At 46.0% G+C, this 15,709-nt stretch overlaps 1 protein-coding gene across 1 annotated transcript; it reads left to right on the top strand.

Annotated features, from left to right (window-relative positions):
• The first annotated feature begins 9,734 nt into the window (after positions 1-9,734).
• On the top strand, positions 9,735-12,060 carry LOC120688292. Its single transcript, XM_039970546.1, has 2 exons — positions 9,735-10,420; positions 12,021-12,060. Exons 1-2 carry the CDS (start codon positions 10,041-10,043, stop codon positions 12,043-12,045), a joined length of 405 nt encoding a protein of 134 aa, XP_039826480.1. The 5' UTR covers positions 9,735-10,040; the 3' UTR covers positions 12,046-12,060.
• Positions 12,061-15,709: the final 3,649 nt, after the last annotated feature.

Raw genomic sequence — 15,709 nt, 5'->3', positions numbered from 1 at the left:
AACCGAAACCAAGCCGCCCAGGGAAACCTGCCTCGTCGAAGGAAGATAACCCCACTAATCAAAAGGAGGATCTGGGCCGCTCATGACCGTGAGCACGGCTAGTATACCAGTTTTACACTCTGCAGAGGTTGCACATCTTTACCCACAAGTCGTGAGCTACGCCAGTTGTTCATCACACTTCCTTAGGTGAGATGACGAGCAAACTCACTACGAGGCCGTTACAAAGAATCTCGTTGGTAAGGCATAACCGCGAAGAGTTGGATCGGCAACGATGGGGCCCACCTCACGGGGTGTAACACCTGGTTTATAAAAGAACATAAACCGAGCAATCATATACGTGCCAGGATCAAGTCACACGTATATACAACAGAATGAACAGTATATCACAGCACATATCACTAATAAGACATAATAAATCGAAATACGAATGTTATTTATTACATTAATGACAAAAATGTCTGATACAGCGGAAGCGAAGAACAAAATATGATAAAGACTCTCCGAAGCTGATGCAGGGCACCACAGGGACGTCGACTGGGAGACGAACACCTAGAAGTCCTCGTAGTCCTGGTAGCGCTGGACGAACTCCCTCGTGTCGGCAGGAACTGAGCAGCAGTAGCGTAGCCAGGAGGAAAAAAATAGAGAAGAGGCAACGGTGAGTACACAACTTGTACTCAACAAGTATAACACAAACTATGAGGCTCTAAAGTTGGCTGACTCAACTGCATTAGCTTTTAATCTTGGCAAAATTTTATTAAAGCTATTTACTACAAGTTGATGAATTACCATTAACCCAGTTACATAGTAATTAGTCAAATTTAATCATGATACTACAGAGAACCATACCAAAACCAAGCCACCAAGGTAACCCCGAGAGGCACCCCCTCGTCGGAAGGGGCTAACCCACTAATCAAAAGGAGGATCTGGGCCGCTCATGACCGTGAGCACGGCTAGTATACCAGTTTTACACTCTGCAGAGGTTGCACATCTTTACCCACAAGTCGTGAGCTACGCCAGTTGTTCATCACACTTCCTTAGGTGAGATGACTAGCAAACTCACTACGAGGCCGTTACAAAGGACACATTGGTAAGGTGTAACCGCTAAGGAATCAGGCTCCGCAACGATGGTAACCACCTCGAGGGGGTACAAGACACACAGACCAGCCTCGTAGCCTGGCCACCATTGAAGCTCACCACCCCCCATGCCCCGTCGGTAAGTTACTCCCGAACCAAAATGTCCTAATTAGTAAGCCAAGACCGTCCCATTCCAGTCTTGTGGTAGCGCTGTTGTCCCAGGTTGTCGCTCTATGAACCGGTCCTTATGGAGAGTGGCCAACCAAGCACTAAGCACCGTGCTGGCCCCCTAAACAATGTTTCTAACAAAACCAATTTTAACGAGAAGTGAGCCACTCAAGCCACACAGAGTGCCACTCTCAGAATTAAATTCAAGTAAACCATTAATCAATTTAATTAAAAAGGACCAGAATATGTTGTAGCACAGCAACCTAGCACAACTAACCAAAAATGCAACCCAAAGGTATATATAAAGGATATAAAGTGGCTAGGAAAATCCTTATAGGCATACAGTATTAAAATGCAGTATGAAATTGTATTTAAAGGTGATAGGTTGTTCATGTTATACTTGCCTTCCTCGTACTGCTCCTGCTGCTGCTCAAAGTGCTCCAAAGACGGCTGCTCCGGGTACTGGTACTGGGGCTCCTCAGATGGATCAACGTCTACTCACGAACACATGGCCAAAACAAGGCACAACAATAAGCATACAAGCAAACACTAACAAAAACTAAGAAACAGTACATCAATACATAAAAACAGCACACTAAACTAGTCTAAAGCTATTCTACGCGTTACAATGATCGCGTGGACATAAAGAACGCTAAAAACGGAGCTAAAACGCATATTCTAGGCCAAAAACAAGTTCTAGGGGCTTATTTGTAAGAAAACTGAAGTTCCAGAGTGTTTTCTGCTAAAACCGAGGACTAAAACATAATTAAACCTTAGTTCTAGGGTCTAACTCGCAAAAGAACAAGGGCTGGACGGCGGGTTCAAAATCTAGAAAGCTCAGGGGTCTAGGTGAATAAAACAGGACCGGTTTGTAAATACTTTTGAACAGGCTGGGACGGCAGGTTAAATAGGGAAAAGCCGAGGGTCTCTTTAGAAAAAGAGCCAGGCCAAACCGGTATGCTTGGATCCAGACCGTTGGATCAAGATCTAGCGGGTCAGGATGGCTCGGGTTTACATCTAATCTGGCGCGTTGATCCAAGATCTGGCGGTCCAGGGCAAAGGGGCGCGGGGGCGGCGGCGCAATCCGCCGGAGCAGAGCTCCGCGGCGGCGAGCTCGCCGGAGCTGGCCGTTCGGCCGCTACATGGGCTCGTTTGGGTCGAGGTCTGGTGCAAAAGGACGAGCTCGGCATGGGTAGTCCTCTGGGGTACCTAGGGAGGTGGTGCGGGATTAGGAACATGGCCCTCGACGGCGAGGGCGGTTCGGCGGCACACCGGCGAGAAATCTCGCACGGGGCAGGGACAGACCGAGGGAAAAGAAGGCACGGGGAGATTCGTTACCGCGGCGTGAAGCTCTGGGACCACTTGGCTGGGGAAGTGAGGCGACGGAGGGCCGGAGTGGGCGCGGCGGAGCTCCGAGTTTGGCGAGGATATGGCGGCGCTTGTGGAGAAGGTCGACGCAGGGGGTCTCCCGGCTTTTGATCTTCACGAGCGGGGTCTGCGTCGAGCTGCGAAGCCAAGGAGATGATCAGCGTGGCAGGAGGGACACTGGCGGCGTGGAAACTCGACGAGGGGCTCACCGTGGCGGAGATCCGACGTCGGGGCGGCGCTAGACTAAGGTTTGTGGGATATGGCGACTGCGGTGTGGTGTCGTGGGGCGCAGAGGGAAGGTTGGGTGTTTAAAGGAAACGATCCGGGGTCCTAGGCGTGCGTGCCACGACCGGAAAGCGAGCGAGATACGCGGCCGGGATTGGCGCTGCGCGGGGATAGCGGATCGCTCCAACCGCTGGGCTTGATCCGGTCCTAGGGAGGGGCTTCGAGAAGGAGGAGGGGCTCTGGATGGCCGGCCAGTGGGCCTAGGGCGCGCGCGCACGGCGGAGCGGGGCCACGGGCAGCGAGGAAACACGGCGAGCGCGGAACAGGGGAGCTCGGCCTGGGGAAGGAGATGGCCCTGACGTGTGGGTCCGGGCGGTCAGTGGGGGGGCGTGTTTGCGGGCTGAGCGTGGGCAACGCGCTGGGGCGAGCAGGCCGAGTGGGGGGAAGGTTGGGCCGCGGAGAAGAGAGGGAGTGGCTGGGCCGCGAGTGGGCTCGGGGAGGGAAGGGAAGAGTGGGCTGTTGGGGTTCTTGGACCGGGTCTGATTGGCTTGTTGGGTTTGGATTCTTTTTCTAATTTCTTTCCTCTTTTATAATTCTACTTCAAACAAAGTTTGAATTCAAATACAAATTTGAATTCAAACCACACTCAAATAAAAGCATGCACCAGCATGAATGCAACACAAATTTTTAAACTTAGTCAAATTTTAATTACTTAAGGAACAAGATTTAGATTAAATGCAAGCTAAGCAAAATAAATCCTTAGAAAATTAAATAAATCAATTAAATTTATTAATAAATGCTGAAATTTAAATCAGGGTGTTACATACCCTACCCCCTTAAAGAAATCTCGTCCCCGAGATTTAGCTGGGTTGGCTAGCAAAGAGATCTGGATATGTCTTCTTCAACTCATCTTCTCGCTCCCATGTAGCCTCAGCTTCACTGTGATGACTCCACTGAACTCTGCACATCTTGATGCGCTTGTTCCGAGTAACCCTCTTTGATGTCTCCAAAATCTTCACCGGATGCTCAGTATAAGTCAGATCTTCCTGCACATCTACTCCATCCAGTGGTGCCTGCTCCTCGGGTACTCGCAAACACCTCTTCAGCTGAGATATATGGAAGACATCGTGAACTCCCGAGAGGCTGAGAGGTAACTCCAGGCGATAAGCAACTTCGCCTTTCCGCTCTAGCACCTTGAATGGACCAACATACCGAGGTGCTAACTTCCCCTTGACATTGAATCTGCGGATTCCTCTCATCGGAGACACCTTCAGATACACATAATCACCGACACTGAAGGTCAGATCTCTCCGTTTGCCATCAGCATAGCTCTTCTGTCTGCTCTGTGCAATCCTCAGATTTTCTCGCACAGCCTGAACCATCTGCTCTGCATCATCTATGATCTCAGGACCGAAGAGCTGCTTCTCACCAATCTGATCCCAATAGAGAGGAGTCCTGCACTTTCTGCCATATAATGCCTCAAAGGGAGACATCTTCAGACTGGCCTGATAGCTGTTGTTATATGAGAACTCAGCAAATGACAGGCACTTATCCCAACTAGTACCGTACTGAATAGCACAAGCTCTCAGCATATCCTCCAACACTTGGTTGGTTCTCTCTGTCTGCCCATCTGTCTGAGGGTGATAAGCCGTACTGAAACGCAGCTTCGTATCCAATGAGTCATGGAGCTGCTCCCAGAACCGAGAAGTGAACTGAGACCCTCTGTCAGATATGATCTTCTTGGGCACACCATGTAAGCAGACAATCCGAGAGATGTACAACTCTGCCAGTCTAGCACCGGAGTATGTAACACCCTGATTTAAATTTCAGCATTTATTAATAAATTTAATTGATTTATTTAATTTTCTAAGGATTTATTTTGCTTAGCTTGCATTTAATCTAAATCTTGTTCCTTAAGTAATTAAAATTTGACTAAGTTTAAAAATTTGTGTTGCATTCATGCTGGTGCATGCTTTTATTTGAGTGTGGTTTGAATTCAAATTTGTATTTGAATTCAAACTTTGTTTGAAGTAGAATTATAAAAGAGGAAAGAAATTAGAAAAAGAATCCAAACCCAACAAGCCAATCAGACCCGGCCCAAGAACCCCAACAGCCCACTCTTCTCTTCCCTCCCCAAGCCCACTCACGGCCCAGCCACTCCCTCTCTTCTCCGCGGCCCAACCTTCCCCCCACTCGGCCTGCTCGCCCCAGCGCGTTGCCCACGCTCAGCCCGCAAACACACCCCTCCCACTGACCGCCCGGACCCACACGTCAGGGCCATCTCCTTCCCCGGGCCGAGCTCCCCTGTTCCGCGCTCGCCGTGTTTCCTCGCTGCCCGTGGTCCCGCTCCGCCGTGCGCGCGCGCCCTAGGCCAACTGGCCGGCCATCCAGAGCCCCTCCTCCTTCTAGAAGCCCTTCCCTAGGACCGGATCAAGCCCAGCGGTTGGAGCGATCCGCTATCCCCGCGCAGCGCCAATCCCGGCCGCGTATCTCGCTCGCTTTCCGGTCGTGGCACGCATGCCTAGGACCCCGGATCGTTTCCTTTAAACACCCAACCTTCCCTCTGCGCCCCACGACACCACACCGCAGTCGCCATATCCCACAAACCTTAGTCTAGCGCCGCCCTGACGTCGGATCTCCGCCACGGTGAGCCCCTCGTCGAGTTTCCACGCCGCCAGTGTCCCTCCTGCCACGCTGATCATCTCCTTGGCTTCACAGCTCGACGCAGACCCCGCTCGTGAAGATCAAAAGCCGGGAGACCCCCTGCGTCGACCTTCTCCACGAGCGCCGCCATATCCTCGCCAAACTCGGAGCTCCGCCGCGCCCGCTCCGGCCCTCCGTCGCCTCACTTCCCCAGCCAAGTGGTCCTAGAGCTTCACGCCGTGGTAACGAATCTCCCCGTGCCTTCTTTTCCCTCGGTCTGTCCCTGCCCCGTGCGAGATTTCTCGCCGGTGTGCCGCCGAACCGCCCTCGCCGTCGAGGGCCATGTTCCCAATCCCGCACCACCTCCCTAGGTACCCCAGAGGACTACCCATGCCGAGCTCGTCCTTTTGCACCAGACCTCGACCCAAACGAGCCCATGTAGCGGCCGAACGGCCAGCTCCGGCGAGCTCGCCGCCGCGGAGCTCTGCTCCGGCGGATTGCGCCGCCGCCCCCGCGCCCCTTTGCCCTGGACCGCCAGATCTTGGATCAACGCGCCAGATTAGATGTAAACCCGAGCCATCCTGACCCGCTAGATCTTGATCCAATGGTCTGGATCCAAGCATACCGGTTCGGCCTGGCTCTTTTTCTAAAGAGACCCTCGGCTTTTCCCTATTTAACCTGCCGTCCCAGCCTGTTCAAAAGTATTTACAAACCGGTCCTGTTTTATTCACCTAGACCCCTGAGCTTTCTAGATTTTGAACCCGCCGTCCAGCCCTTGTTCTTTTGTGAGTTAGACCCTAGAACTAAGGTTTAATTATGTTTTAGTCCTCGGTTTTAGCAGAAAACACCCTGGAACTTCAGTTTTCTTACAAATAAGCCCCTAGAACTTGTTTTTGGCCTAGAATATGCGTTTTAGCTCCGTTTTTAGCGTTCTTTATGTCCACGCGATCGTTGTAACGTGTAGAATAGCTTTAGACTAGTTTAGTGTGCTGTTTTTATGTATTGATGTACTGTTTCTTAGTTTTTGTTAGTGTTTGCTTGTATGCTTATTGTTGTGCCTTGTTTTGGCCATGTGTTCGTGAGTAGACGTTGATCCATCTGAGGAGCCCCAGTACCAGTACCCGGAGCAGCCGTCTTCGGAGCACTTTGAGCAGCAGCAGGAGCAGTACGAGGAAGGCAAGTATAACATGAACAACCTATCACCTTTAAATACAATTTCATACTGCATTTTAATACTGTATGCCTATAAGGATTTTCCTAGCCACTTTATATCCTTTATATATACCTTTGGGTTGCATTTTTGGTTAGTTGTGCTAGGTTGCTGCGCTACAACATATTCTGGTCCTTTTTAATTAAATTGATTAATGGTTTACTTGAATTTAATTCTGAGAGTGGCACTCTGTGTGGCTTGAGTGGCTCACTTCTCGTTAAAATTGGTTTTGTTAGAAACATGGTTTAGGGGGCCAGCACGGTGCTTAGTGCTTGGTTGGCCACTCTCCATAAGGACCGGTTCATAGAGCGACAACCTGGGACAACAGCGCTACCACAAGACTGGAATGGGACGGTCTTGGCTTACTAATTAGGACATTTTGGTTCGGGAGTAACTTACTAACGGGGCATGGGGGGTGGTGAGCTTCAATGGTGGCCAGGCTACGAGGCTGGTCTGTGTGTCTTGTACCCCCTCGAGGTGGTTACCATCGTTGCGGAGCCTGATTCCTTAGCGGTTACACCTTACCAATGTGTCCTTTGTAATGGCCTCGTAGTGAGTTTGCTAGTCATCTCACCTAAGGAAGTGTGATGAACAACTGGCGTAGCTCACGACTTGTGGGTAAAGATGTGCAACCTCTGCAGAGTGTAAAACTGGTATACTAGCCGTGCTCACGGTCATGAGCGGCCCAGATCCTCCTTTTGATTAGTGGGGTTAGCCCCTTCCGACGAGGGGGTGCCTCTCGGGGTTACCTTGGTGGCTTGGTTTTGGTATGGTTCTCCGTAGTATCATGATTAAATTTGACTAATTACTATGTAACTGGGTTAATGGTAATTCATCAACTTGTAGTAAATAGCTTTAATAAAATTTTGCCAAGATTAAAAGCTAATGCAGTTGAGTCAGCCAACTTTAGAGCCTCATAGTTTGTGTTATACTTTAGAGCCAAGTTGTGTACTCACCCTTGCCTCTTCTCTATTTTTTTCCTCCTGGCTACGCTACTGCTGCTCAGTTCCTGCCGACACGAGGGAGTTCGTCCAGCGCTACCAGGACTACGAGGACTTCTAGGTGTTCGTCTCCCAGTCGACGTCCCTGTGGCGCCCTGCATCAGCTTCGGAGAGTCTTTATCGTATTTTGTACTTCGCTTCCGCTGTATCAGACATTTTTGTCATTAATGTAATAAATAACATTCGTATTTCGATTTATTATGTCTTATTCGTGATATGTGCTGTGATATACTGTTCATTCTGTTGTATATACGTGTGACTTGATCCTGGCACGTATATAATTGCTCGGTTTATGTTCTTTTATAAACCGGGTGTTACACGGGGGTACAAGCACAGGTGCGCAAACCAAGCACAGACCAGCCGTAGGAGCAGGGACCATTGAAGCTTACCACCCTTTGCCCCGCAGGTAAGTTACTCCAAACCAAAAAGACCTAATTAGTAAGTCAAGACCATCCCATTCCAGTCTTGTGGTAGCGCTGTTGTCCCAGGTTGTCGCTATATGAACCGGTCCTTATGGAGAGTGGCCAACTAGGCAGTAAGCACCGTGCCGGCCCCCTAAACCATGTTTCTAACAAAACCAATTTTAACGAGAAGTGAGCCACTCAAGCCATACAGAGTGCCACTCTCAGAATTAAGTTGCATATACCATTAATCAAATTAATTAAAAAGGACCATTATGTGTTATAGCGCGGCACCTAGCACAACTAACCAAAATGCAACCCCAAAGGATATATATAAAGGATATAAAGTGGCTAGGAAATCCTTATAGGCATACAATATTAAATGCAGTATGAAAATGTATTTAAAAGTGATAGGTTGTTCATGTTATACTTGCCTTCCTCGTACTGCTCCTGCTGCTGCTCAAACTGGTCGGAAGACGGCTGCTCCGGGTACTGGTACTGGGGCTCCTCCGGTAGCTCAACGTCTACTCACGAACACATGGCTAAAACGAGGCACAACAATAAGCATACAAGCAAACACTAACAAAAGCTAAGAAACAGTACATCAATACATAAAAACAGCACACTAAACTAGTCTAAAACTATTCTACACGTTACAATGATCGTGTGGACATAAAGAACGCCTAAAACGGAGCTAAAACGCATATTCTAGGCTAAAAACAAGTTCTAGGGGCTTATCTGCGAGAAAAACTAAGTTCCAGGGGGTTTTCTGCAAAAACCGAGGGCCTAAACATAATTAACCGTTAAATCTAAGGGCTAACAAGCAAAACCGAAGTCCCTGGACTGCGGGCGCTAAAACCAGGAAGGTCAGGGGGTTTTGGTAAAAAACGGGGCCTAACTGCATTTTCTTTTGAACTAACTCGGACTGCGGCTCAATTCTGTGATAGCTGGGGGGCTCTTAAGCAAATGTGACGTGCGCTGACTGGTACGCAGGCGGTCAAACCGCATCTGGACCGTCTGATCTCGATCGAACGTGTGACACCTCTGGTGTCAGTTTAACCAAAACCAGGCAATTAACATAACTTCACACCCAAATGAGCTAAGAAAACTTAAATAAGAACCCTATGTCTAGTTCTTCCAAACTTGTGTGTAAATGTATGAGTGCATGTGTTTGAGTGCAATGTGCTTGAAAAATAATAATTGGTAGCCTTTTTAACTTGACTTGACATGTGTGGTAAATAAGGCAATAAAATACACTTTTCATAATGAGCTATAAACTTGCTATGCAAATCAAACCCAAACTGGAAAGCCCTCAAATGCAAAGATCAATGGAACCATTCTTTGATTTGAGAAGAGCTACTAATTTAAACAAATCAAATAAACAAGAGTTCTATTTCTAGTGTTAAGGAAGTTAAAATAACTTCAAACCAATGCAAGGAAGCCTATGAAAATGAATAGACATATTCACCATGTCATGATAAACAAAAACCTAGTTGAAGCCTAGGAGTAAAAGTGCCAAAATTCACATGAAATGATAAGTACCTTAAATGACAGTTTTTGGAAATAATTAAATAACTCTCAAAACATTGCTCTAATGAAAAAGTGCATAACACGAAAGTTGTAGATCTCGAAAAACTGAGCAAAAGTGGTATTCAACACTTTTTCATTTGGAGCCAAGAAGAGGGAGAAAATTTGAAATTACAGAACTGATTTTGGAACTTCGGTTTATTTACGAGATTGCCACTGGCCGGTTCTTCAACCTCCCGCCTCCCTGCACCCCGTCCACTGGCGACGCCGTACGCCGGCGCCGGCCACCTGGGCGGACAGGTGCCGAGCCCCAGGCCCAGACCACCTCGTGCACCCCTGGTATTGCCCCAAACCACCTTCCCTGGCGCCACAAGAGCTCGCCACGCGCCCCCCACCCTTCATGTGCTCGCCACGGCGACCACCATGGCCGGCCGAGCTGCCACGGCCGTGCGCGCCTCCCCCAGCACCGTCCTCCCCGGCAAATTCGCCCCCAGCTCGACCTCCCCCTCCTCCCTTGCCTATAAAAGGCCAACACGACCCTCCTCGCGCTCAGAAACCGCCGCCGCTGCGTTCAGTAACTCCGGCGAGCCGCAGCTCGCCGCGGAGCCCCCTTCTCCGGCCCTCCACGCCCCAAACCAACCCCTGAAATGGAACCCCATTGCCCTCCTGAAGCTCTCCGACCCATCCTTTCCCTCATTCCGTCACCGGAGCATGGACGCCGGCGAGCAGACCCACCGCCGGCCGCCCCTCTCCGCGGACCCGCCTCCTCCGACCCTCTCCCGACGAGCCACGGCCACCCAAAGGTAGCACTTGAGCCCCTCTCCATTTTCCCCCACTTTCCCCTCGCCGCCGGCCAACCTCCTCGCCGGGAAACGCCGCACCCTTCCTTGCTCTGTTCTGTGATTTCCGCCGGGGACCCCAAGTTAAAAGAACCAAAACTTCCAGGGGTCCAAATGAAAAGTTACAAATGAACTCAAAAACAGCAAACTTCAAAAATGCCTAGAAAATCGTATAAAAATCAGAAAAATGCAAACTAAAATGTTCTGGAATCCTTAGAACAAGAACTACAACTTTTGTTACATTCACATGTTCATATTTTGCTTTTATTTTAATCTGAGAAAAAGAATAAGAAAATCACCTTATGCATGTTCATGAAGTTATACTCAGCAAATGACCTTTATTTTAGGATATGTTATCACTAATGGAATATTCAGATCACAGTAAAGAGATGACACCCAACCAAAACAGTTATCATGTTAGAACAATCAAGATTCTCTAATCTATTGCTAGCTTTCTCGATTTAATACTGGAAAATATGCACATGAACTTGCTCTGGAATTTTTACTAAATACATGTATTACTGAAATCTTGTAACTCCATAAATTTCAGATTTATTAGAGTTCATTTACTATATACCATGTTTTATGCTTGTTTAATCAACTTAATTCTCCATATATAGTTATTATGCTCAGAAAAATCTATATTTATTTCTTAAGTCTCTTTTTAGCTCTTTGTTCCTGTCTAAAAATTTTGAGGTGCAGTTACTGAGTTTTTCTGTGGTGAATAATCATGCTTAGCATCTTAGGGTTAGATTTACTATTTTTGTTCTGAGTAATCTACACCATAAATAATCTTGATTTTTGGACATGATCTTGTTTAGAGTATGTTATATCTGTAATAAACATTTCATATGCAGTACTGGTTAAATGCACCTTGAGAAATTTATGCTAAATCATGTTAAGTTAAATGCATAACTAATTTATCTGGTGGTTATAAAGCTCGATAATTTTTCTGGAGTATGTTTATCTCATGAATAGGCTCTGGTAAAAATTTGAGTATCATATACCTAGTACAACTCTCTGGAGAATTAATCTTAGTTAATGGCTTGTTGTTTTTGTTCTTTTTTTTACCTCAGCTACATAAGTGAATAAAATCTGGAAAAATTACAGTACTGAGTAGATGCTTGGTAGATGCTCCGATAAAATTTGTAGCACAAGAACCCATGTCAAACTTGCTATGCCAAAAGATGAAGCAACTAGAGTAATCTACTTACATGCTTTGTATGGTTAATTACTTTATGGTTAGATGCTGAAAACTATACCATAAATGCTAAAGTATCTGATCTGAGTTACTTTAGTTTTTCATCACTAGCTCATGAGTAAATGGGTTGCTATGAAATAGTGAAAGTCTGCTATGTTTTAATGATAAGAATAAAAATCAAAACACACAGCTCTTTTATGAAGTAAAGTGAAATTAAGAACTACTCTATAAACGATTGCCCAGAAAATAAAGTTAACTAAGACCACCACAACAAACACGTGCTATTCTGGACTATAACTTTATAGTGAAGGAAAGAAATATGTTATATCATGTTGTAACAATATCATTTCTGCATGCATATAGAAACGGTAAATCTACTCGACGGTGATTATGAGTTGGTGCCCGCGAATACTACCACTCCGGAGAGTGTCTCCCTTAGTTGTACTGGCTTGAATCAAGACCCGAACCAATGTTCGGAAGAGCCCAAGGCTACCTTTGAACAGTGCCCAAGAAGGCAAGCCCCGGTGCATAATCCCATTATTTTACGCCTTATATTCATCTTACTATTTGTATATGTTGTAATAATTTTTATTGCGCATTTACGTTTTCTAGGAGTTGATCGAAAACCTTAGGTGCATGATCCCTAGGTACCTATGTTTGATACCCGGATCTTTTTATCGACTAGTTGCCATGCTAATTAGGTACGGTAGAAGTCGAGGGGTTTCCTGCCTCTCGCGAGCATATAGGAATTTTACTGACTTTAATTCCTGCTGAAATATAAGGACAACGGGCGGGGTTGTGTAGTTGTGATACCCCGCTGGTGTAGGCAAAATGGCTAAGGTCGCGGTGTGTGGCTCATTTCGTTAAGCGTTTGAAAGTACTAGCCACATGCCGAGAAATATGGTAATCGGTAAGCTGAAGTACCTGATTGGACCAGCGAGTGGAACGATCTCGCACCCTCTTGGTAGAAGTAGGTTTTATTTTTTGTCCGGACGTACGGGTGCAGAGACGTCGGGCTCTGTAGTCGGGGAGGGTGTTCCGGATCCACGGACTGGAAAGAAAGGGGAAATGTTGTGTGGGTGACTTGGTTCCCATACGTGTGGTCTAGGTTCCCCTGGCCAGGTTGAAATCCGATTCAGAATCGTCCGCCTCTCACGGCATGAGACTGCTTAATGTTTTCGGTCACACAGAGTAACAAGTGGAACATGATGATGATAATACTGCTGGTTGATTAAATGATTGCTCTACCATAATTGTGTAGAGTTGGATGCAAACTTAGAATGGTTAATCCAACTAGAAGATGGCTAGATAAAATCTGAAAATAAGGACCAACTCTTAGTGGCATTTTTGGCAAAATAAACCCCACAAACCAAAAAGCCTTGCATGTCTAGTTATCGGACTATGTTATATCCGGTGACGGGTCAGTCTTGCTGAGTATTAGTATACTCAGCCTTGTTTGTGGCACTGTTTTTCAGGTACTAACTTCGAAGATCTGTTTGCAAGTCTTACTTGGCCGTGTACCTTGCCTCCGGGCTGGTCTGTTGAGTGGGATGGCCCTTCAGCTGGTGCTGACCACCCTCCCACTGAGTGATGCTTTTCGTATGGGCTTTATCGATACGTCACTTCCTTTCGTTAGATGTTTTATTGCTTCCGCTGAGACTATAACACTTGAATAATTTGTGTAGTTCGGACTTCTGTAGTACTTTGCTACTCTGAACATGGTTTGTAATAAATTTTCCTTTCCGCTGCAAACTCTGAGATGTATGAAATGTTCTGTGTTGTAATCTCTGGGCTCACCCTCGTGTGAGTGTTGTCTGCTGATCCTGGAAGAGCGTGGCTTTTATCGAGGCTTCACTCGAGGAACTACCGGTGAGTGCCAATTTGGGTCAGAGTTGCTTAGCAACAAAGATCAGTGCACCCGGGCCCAGTAGTTTTGGGTGGTTCCGCCACAGCTGGCATCAGAGCTCGCAGACAGCCTACCAGAGATGGCAACCTCGGTTTTCAAACAACAATTTAAAACTTGACTTCAAAACTACTAAAGTTTTTGAAAGAGTTTAGGATCTCCAAGGACAAGTCTAGGACGTAAAGCCCTAGGGAATCTTATGGGTATAATCAGGTGGCTTATTTTGTATGGCTAACTTCCAGCACATTACTTTTCAGTATTTAAATTCTGTAATTTAAATTCTGCAACTACACGTCGCCGCGGAGGTATGCTTACTCAGTCAGCTGAGGGAGTCTGACCTTCCCGTCGGTGATGCGAGCCGAACGCTGAAGCTCAAGCAGTGGCCTACTTGAGTTGCTGCCCATATACCAACTTCGGTTGATTATATGGGGAGTAATGGTTCGAAATTGGAATTCAATTCCCCGTCAAAGACGGTACTCAGTCAATACGTTGTTTCGATAACGTATGCTTAACGTTGTCCATACGGCGGTAATTGTATGGATGCCGATTCTATAGTGATCGGTAATGAATGGGAACGCTTTCATGAGTGCTGGCACGAAAGGTTCATTTTATATACTGTCAATCCTCTACAGGTATGCTAACTCGAAATCGAATCATAGGCTAGATATCTATATCGAGTAGCTATATAGTGAGAGACGTAATATGTATAACACCAAAGTCATTTGCGTAAGACCAAGGTTACTTGGCAATTCTTTTCCTTGGTGAGGACGGATAGGTTCTGAATTCATCCCTAAACCTTTAGCAAAGAAATGTTGAAAACAAATTCCAATCAAAAAGGTTACAAGTCCATCATTAAGGATCATCAAGGTAATCTGTAAAAATCTGGAATTCTGGTTTCCTCGAATTTTGAAAATATGAAGATTATCTCAAAATGAGTTTGGTCTGTAAGGTGAAATGTAGCTACGCAAAATTTCAAGCTGCTGTAAAAATATGAGAATTTTTAAGATCTCTACCTTAGCGTTTTCAAATTTATAGTAGCCTTCTGCAAATCTGTCCACTTGGAGCAGTCTGCCTAAACTGAATTTTTCGACAATCTTAAGTTGCTCATCTGAAAAATCGTTCAACACAAAAGTTGTAGGTAACTTGATGAAGAACTCACTGTAAAATTTTGAATTATTTTTGCCAACTGGTTTGGTAGATATGGTCAAATTACTCTTTCTCTGGACAATCTGTTTTCTGGTTTGACATCACTTCAAAACCTTGAGCATATCACCTTGTTAGGATCTGAACTGGCCTTAGTGTTGACTAGATGAAATGTTCCTCACTACCTTGGGCATCGTCTGTAAAATTTTGAGAATTTTTGACCAAGTATATTGTCCTTGGTTAAGAAAACACTAGCTCTCTGTTCGCTGAATTTTCTGGACATACAGTAAGGAAGACTTTTAAGAAAAAGACCATCATAAGGTTGACCTAGACCTAGCCTTGACTAGAAAAAAAAAATTGTGCACAATGATATTAGGAATGCCCTAGTAAAATTTCAAAAAAAAAATTTGGACCCCTCAATTTAGAGTGACGAAACTCTAAACTTGCTTCCGGTACAATTGAAATCTCATTGTCCAATTTGTATCCTACGGGATATTGCTGAAATTTTCACCCTTGTATATGACTCTTCTTGGCTATGAGTTGAATAACAAAGTGGTCACAAATTCCCTGATCTAGATTCTCACCAATTTTCAGCTTCGTGGGACTAGTATACTACGAGCTATAGGCAAAACCCTATTGCCCGGCCTGCTGAAAACAGCCAGAACAGAGAAGCAAAGACCGAATATTTCACCCATATTAACCACTATTTTAGCCTTGGGGTTGAATACCAAAGTTGCTCCAAACATCCTAAGCTACATGCCTACAAAATTTCAACTTCATTAGATGTATACAGTAGGAGTTATGGTCTAAATACAGAGATTCTGTTCAGAAAACCAGAGGTGTAGTAATGGACAATTTCAACCATCTTATTCTTAGAATTAGCCTCTGAGTTGACTACCAAAGGTGTAGCATGTCAAATTATCTAGTTGCTGTCAAAATTTCAGAAAGTTTCGATGAACCAAAAGAAAGTTACAAATTTCTTTGTAACGACTAACGCTGCACAAAC

Source organism: Panicum virgatum, chromosome 9N (assembly GCF_016808335.1).
Source record: "Panicum virgatum strain AP13 chromosome 9N, P.virgatum_v5, whole genome shotgun sequence".
NCBI classification, from domain to species: Eukaryota; Viridiplantae; Streptophyta; class Magnoliopsida; order Poales; family Poaceae; genus Panicum; species Panicum virgatum.
This window is presented reverse-complemented; position numbering and strand designations above follow the sequence as displayed.

What these genes read in the sequence shown, in the direction of transcription:
- LOC120688292 (XM_039970546.1), top strand. Translation starts at nt 10,041, where the DNA reads ATGGCCGGCCGAGCTGCCACGGCCGTGCGCGCCTCCCCCAGCACCGTC. An exon ending in CGAGCCACGGCCACCCAAAG is followed by an intron (nt 10,421 to 12,020) that starts GTAGCACTTGAG and finishes GCATGCATATAG; the next exon opens with AAACGGTAAATCTACTCGAC.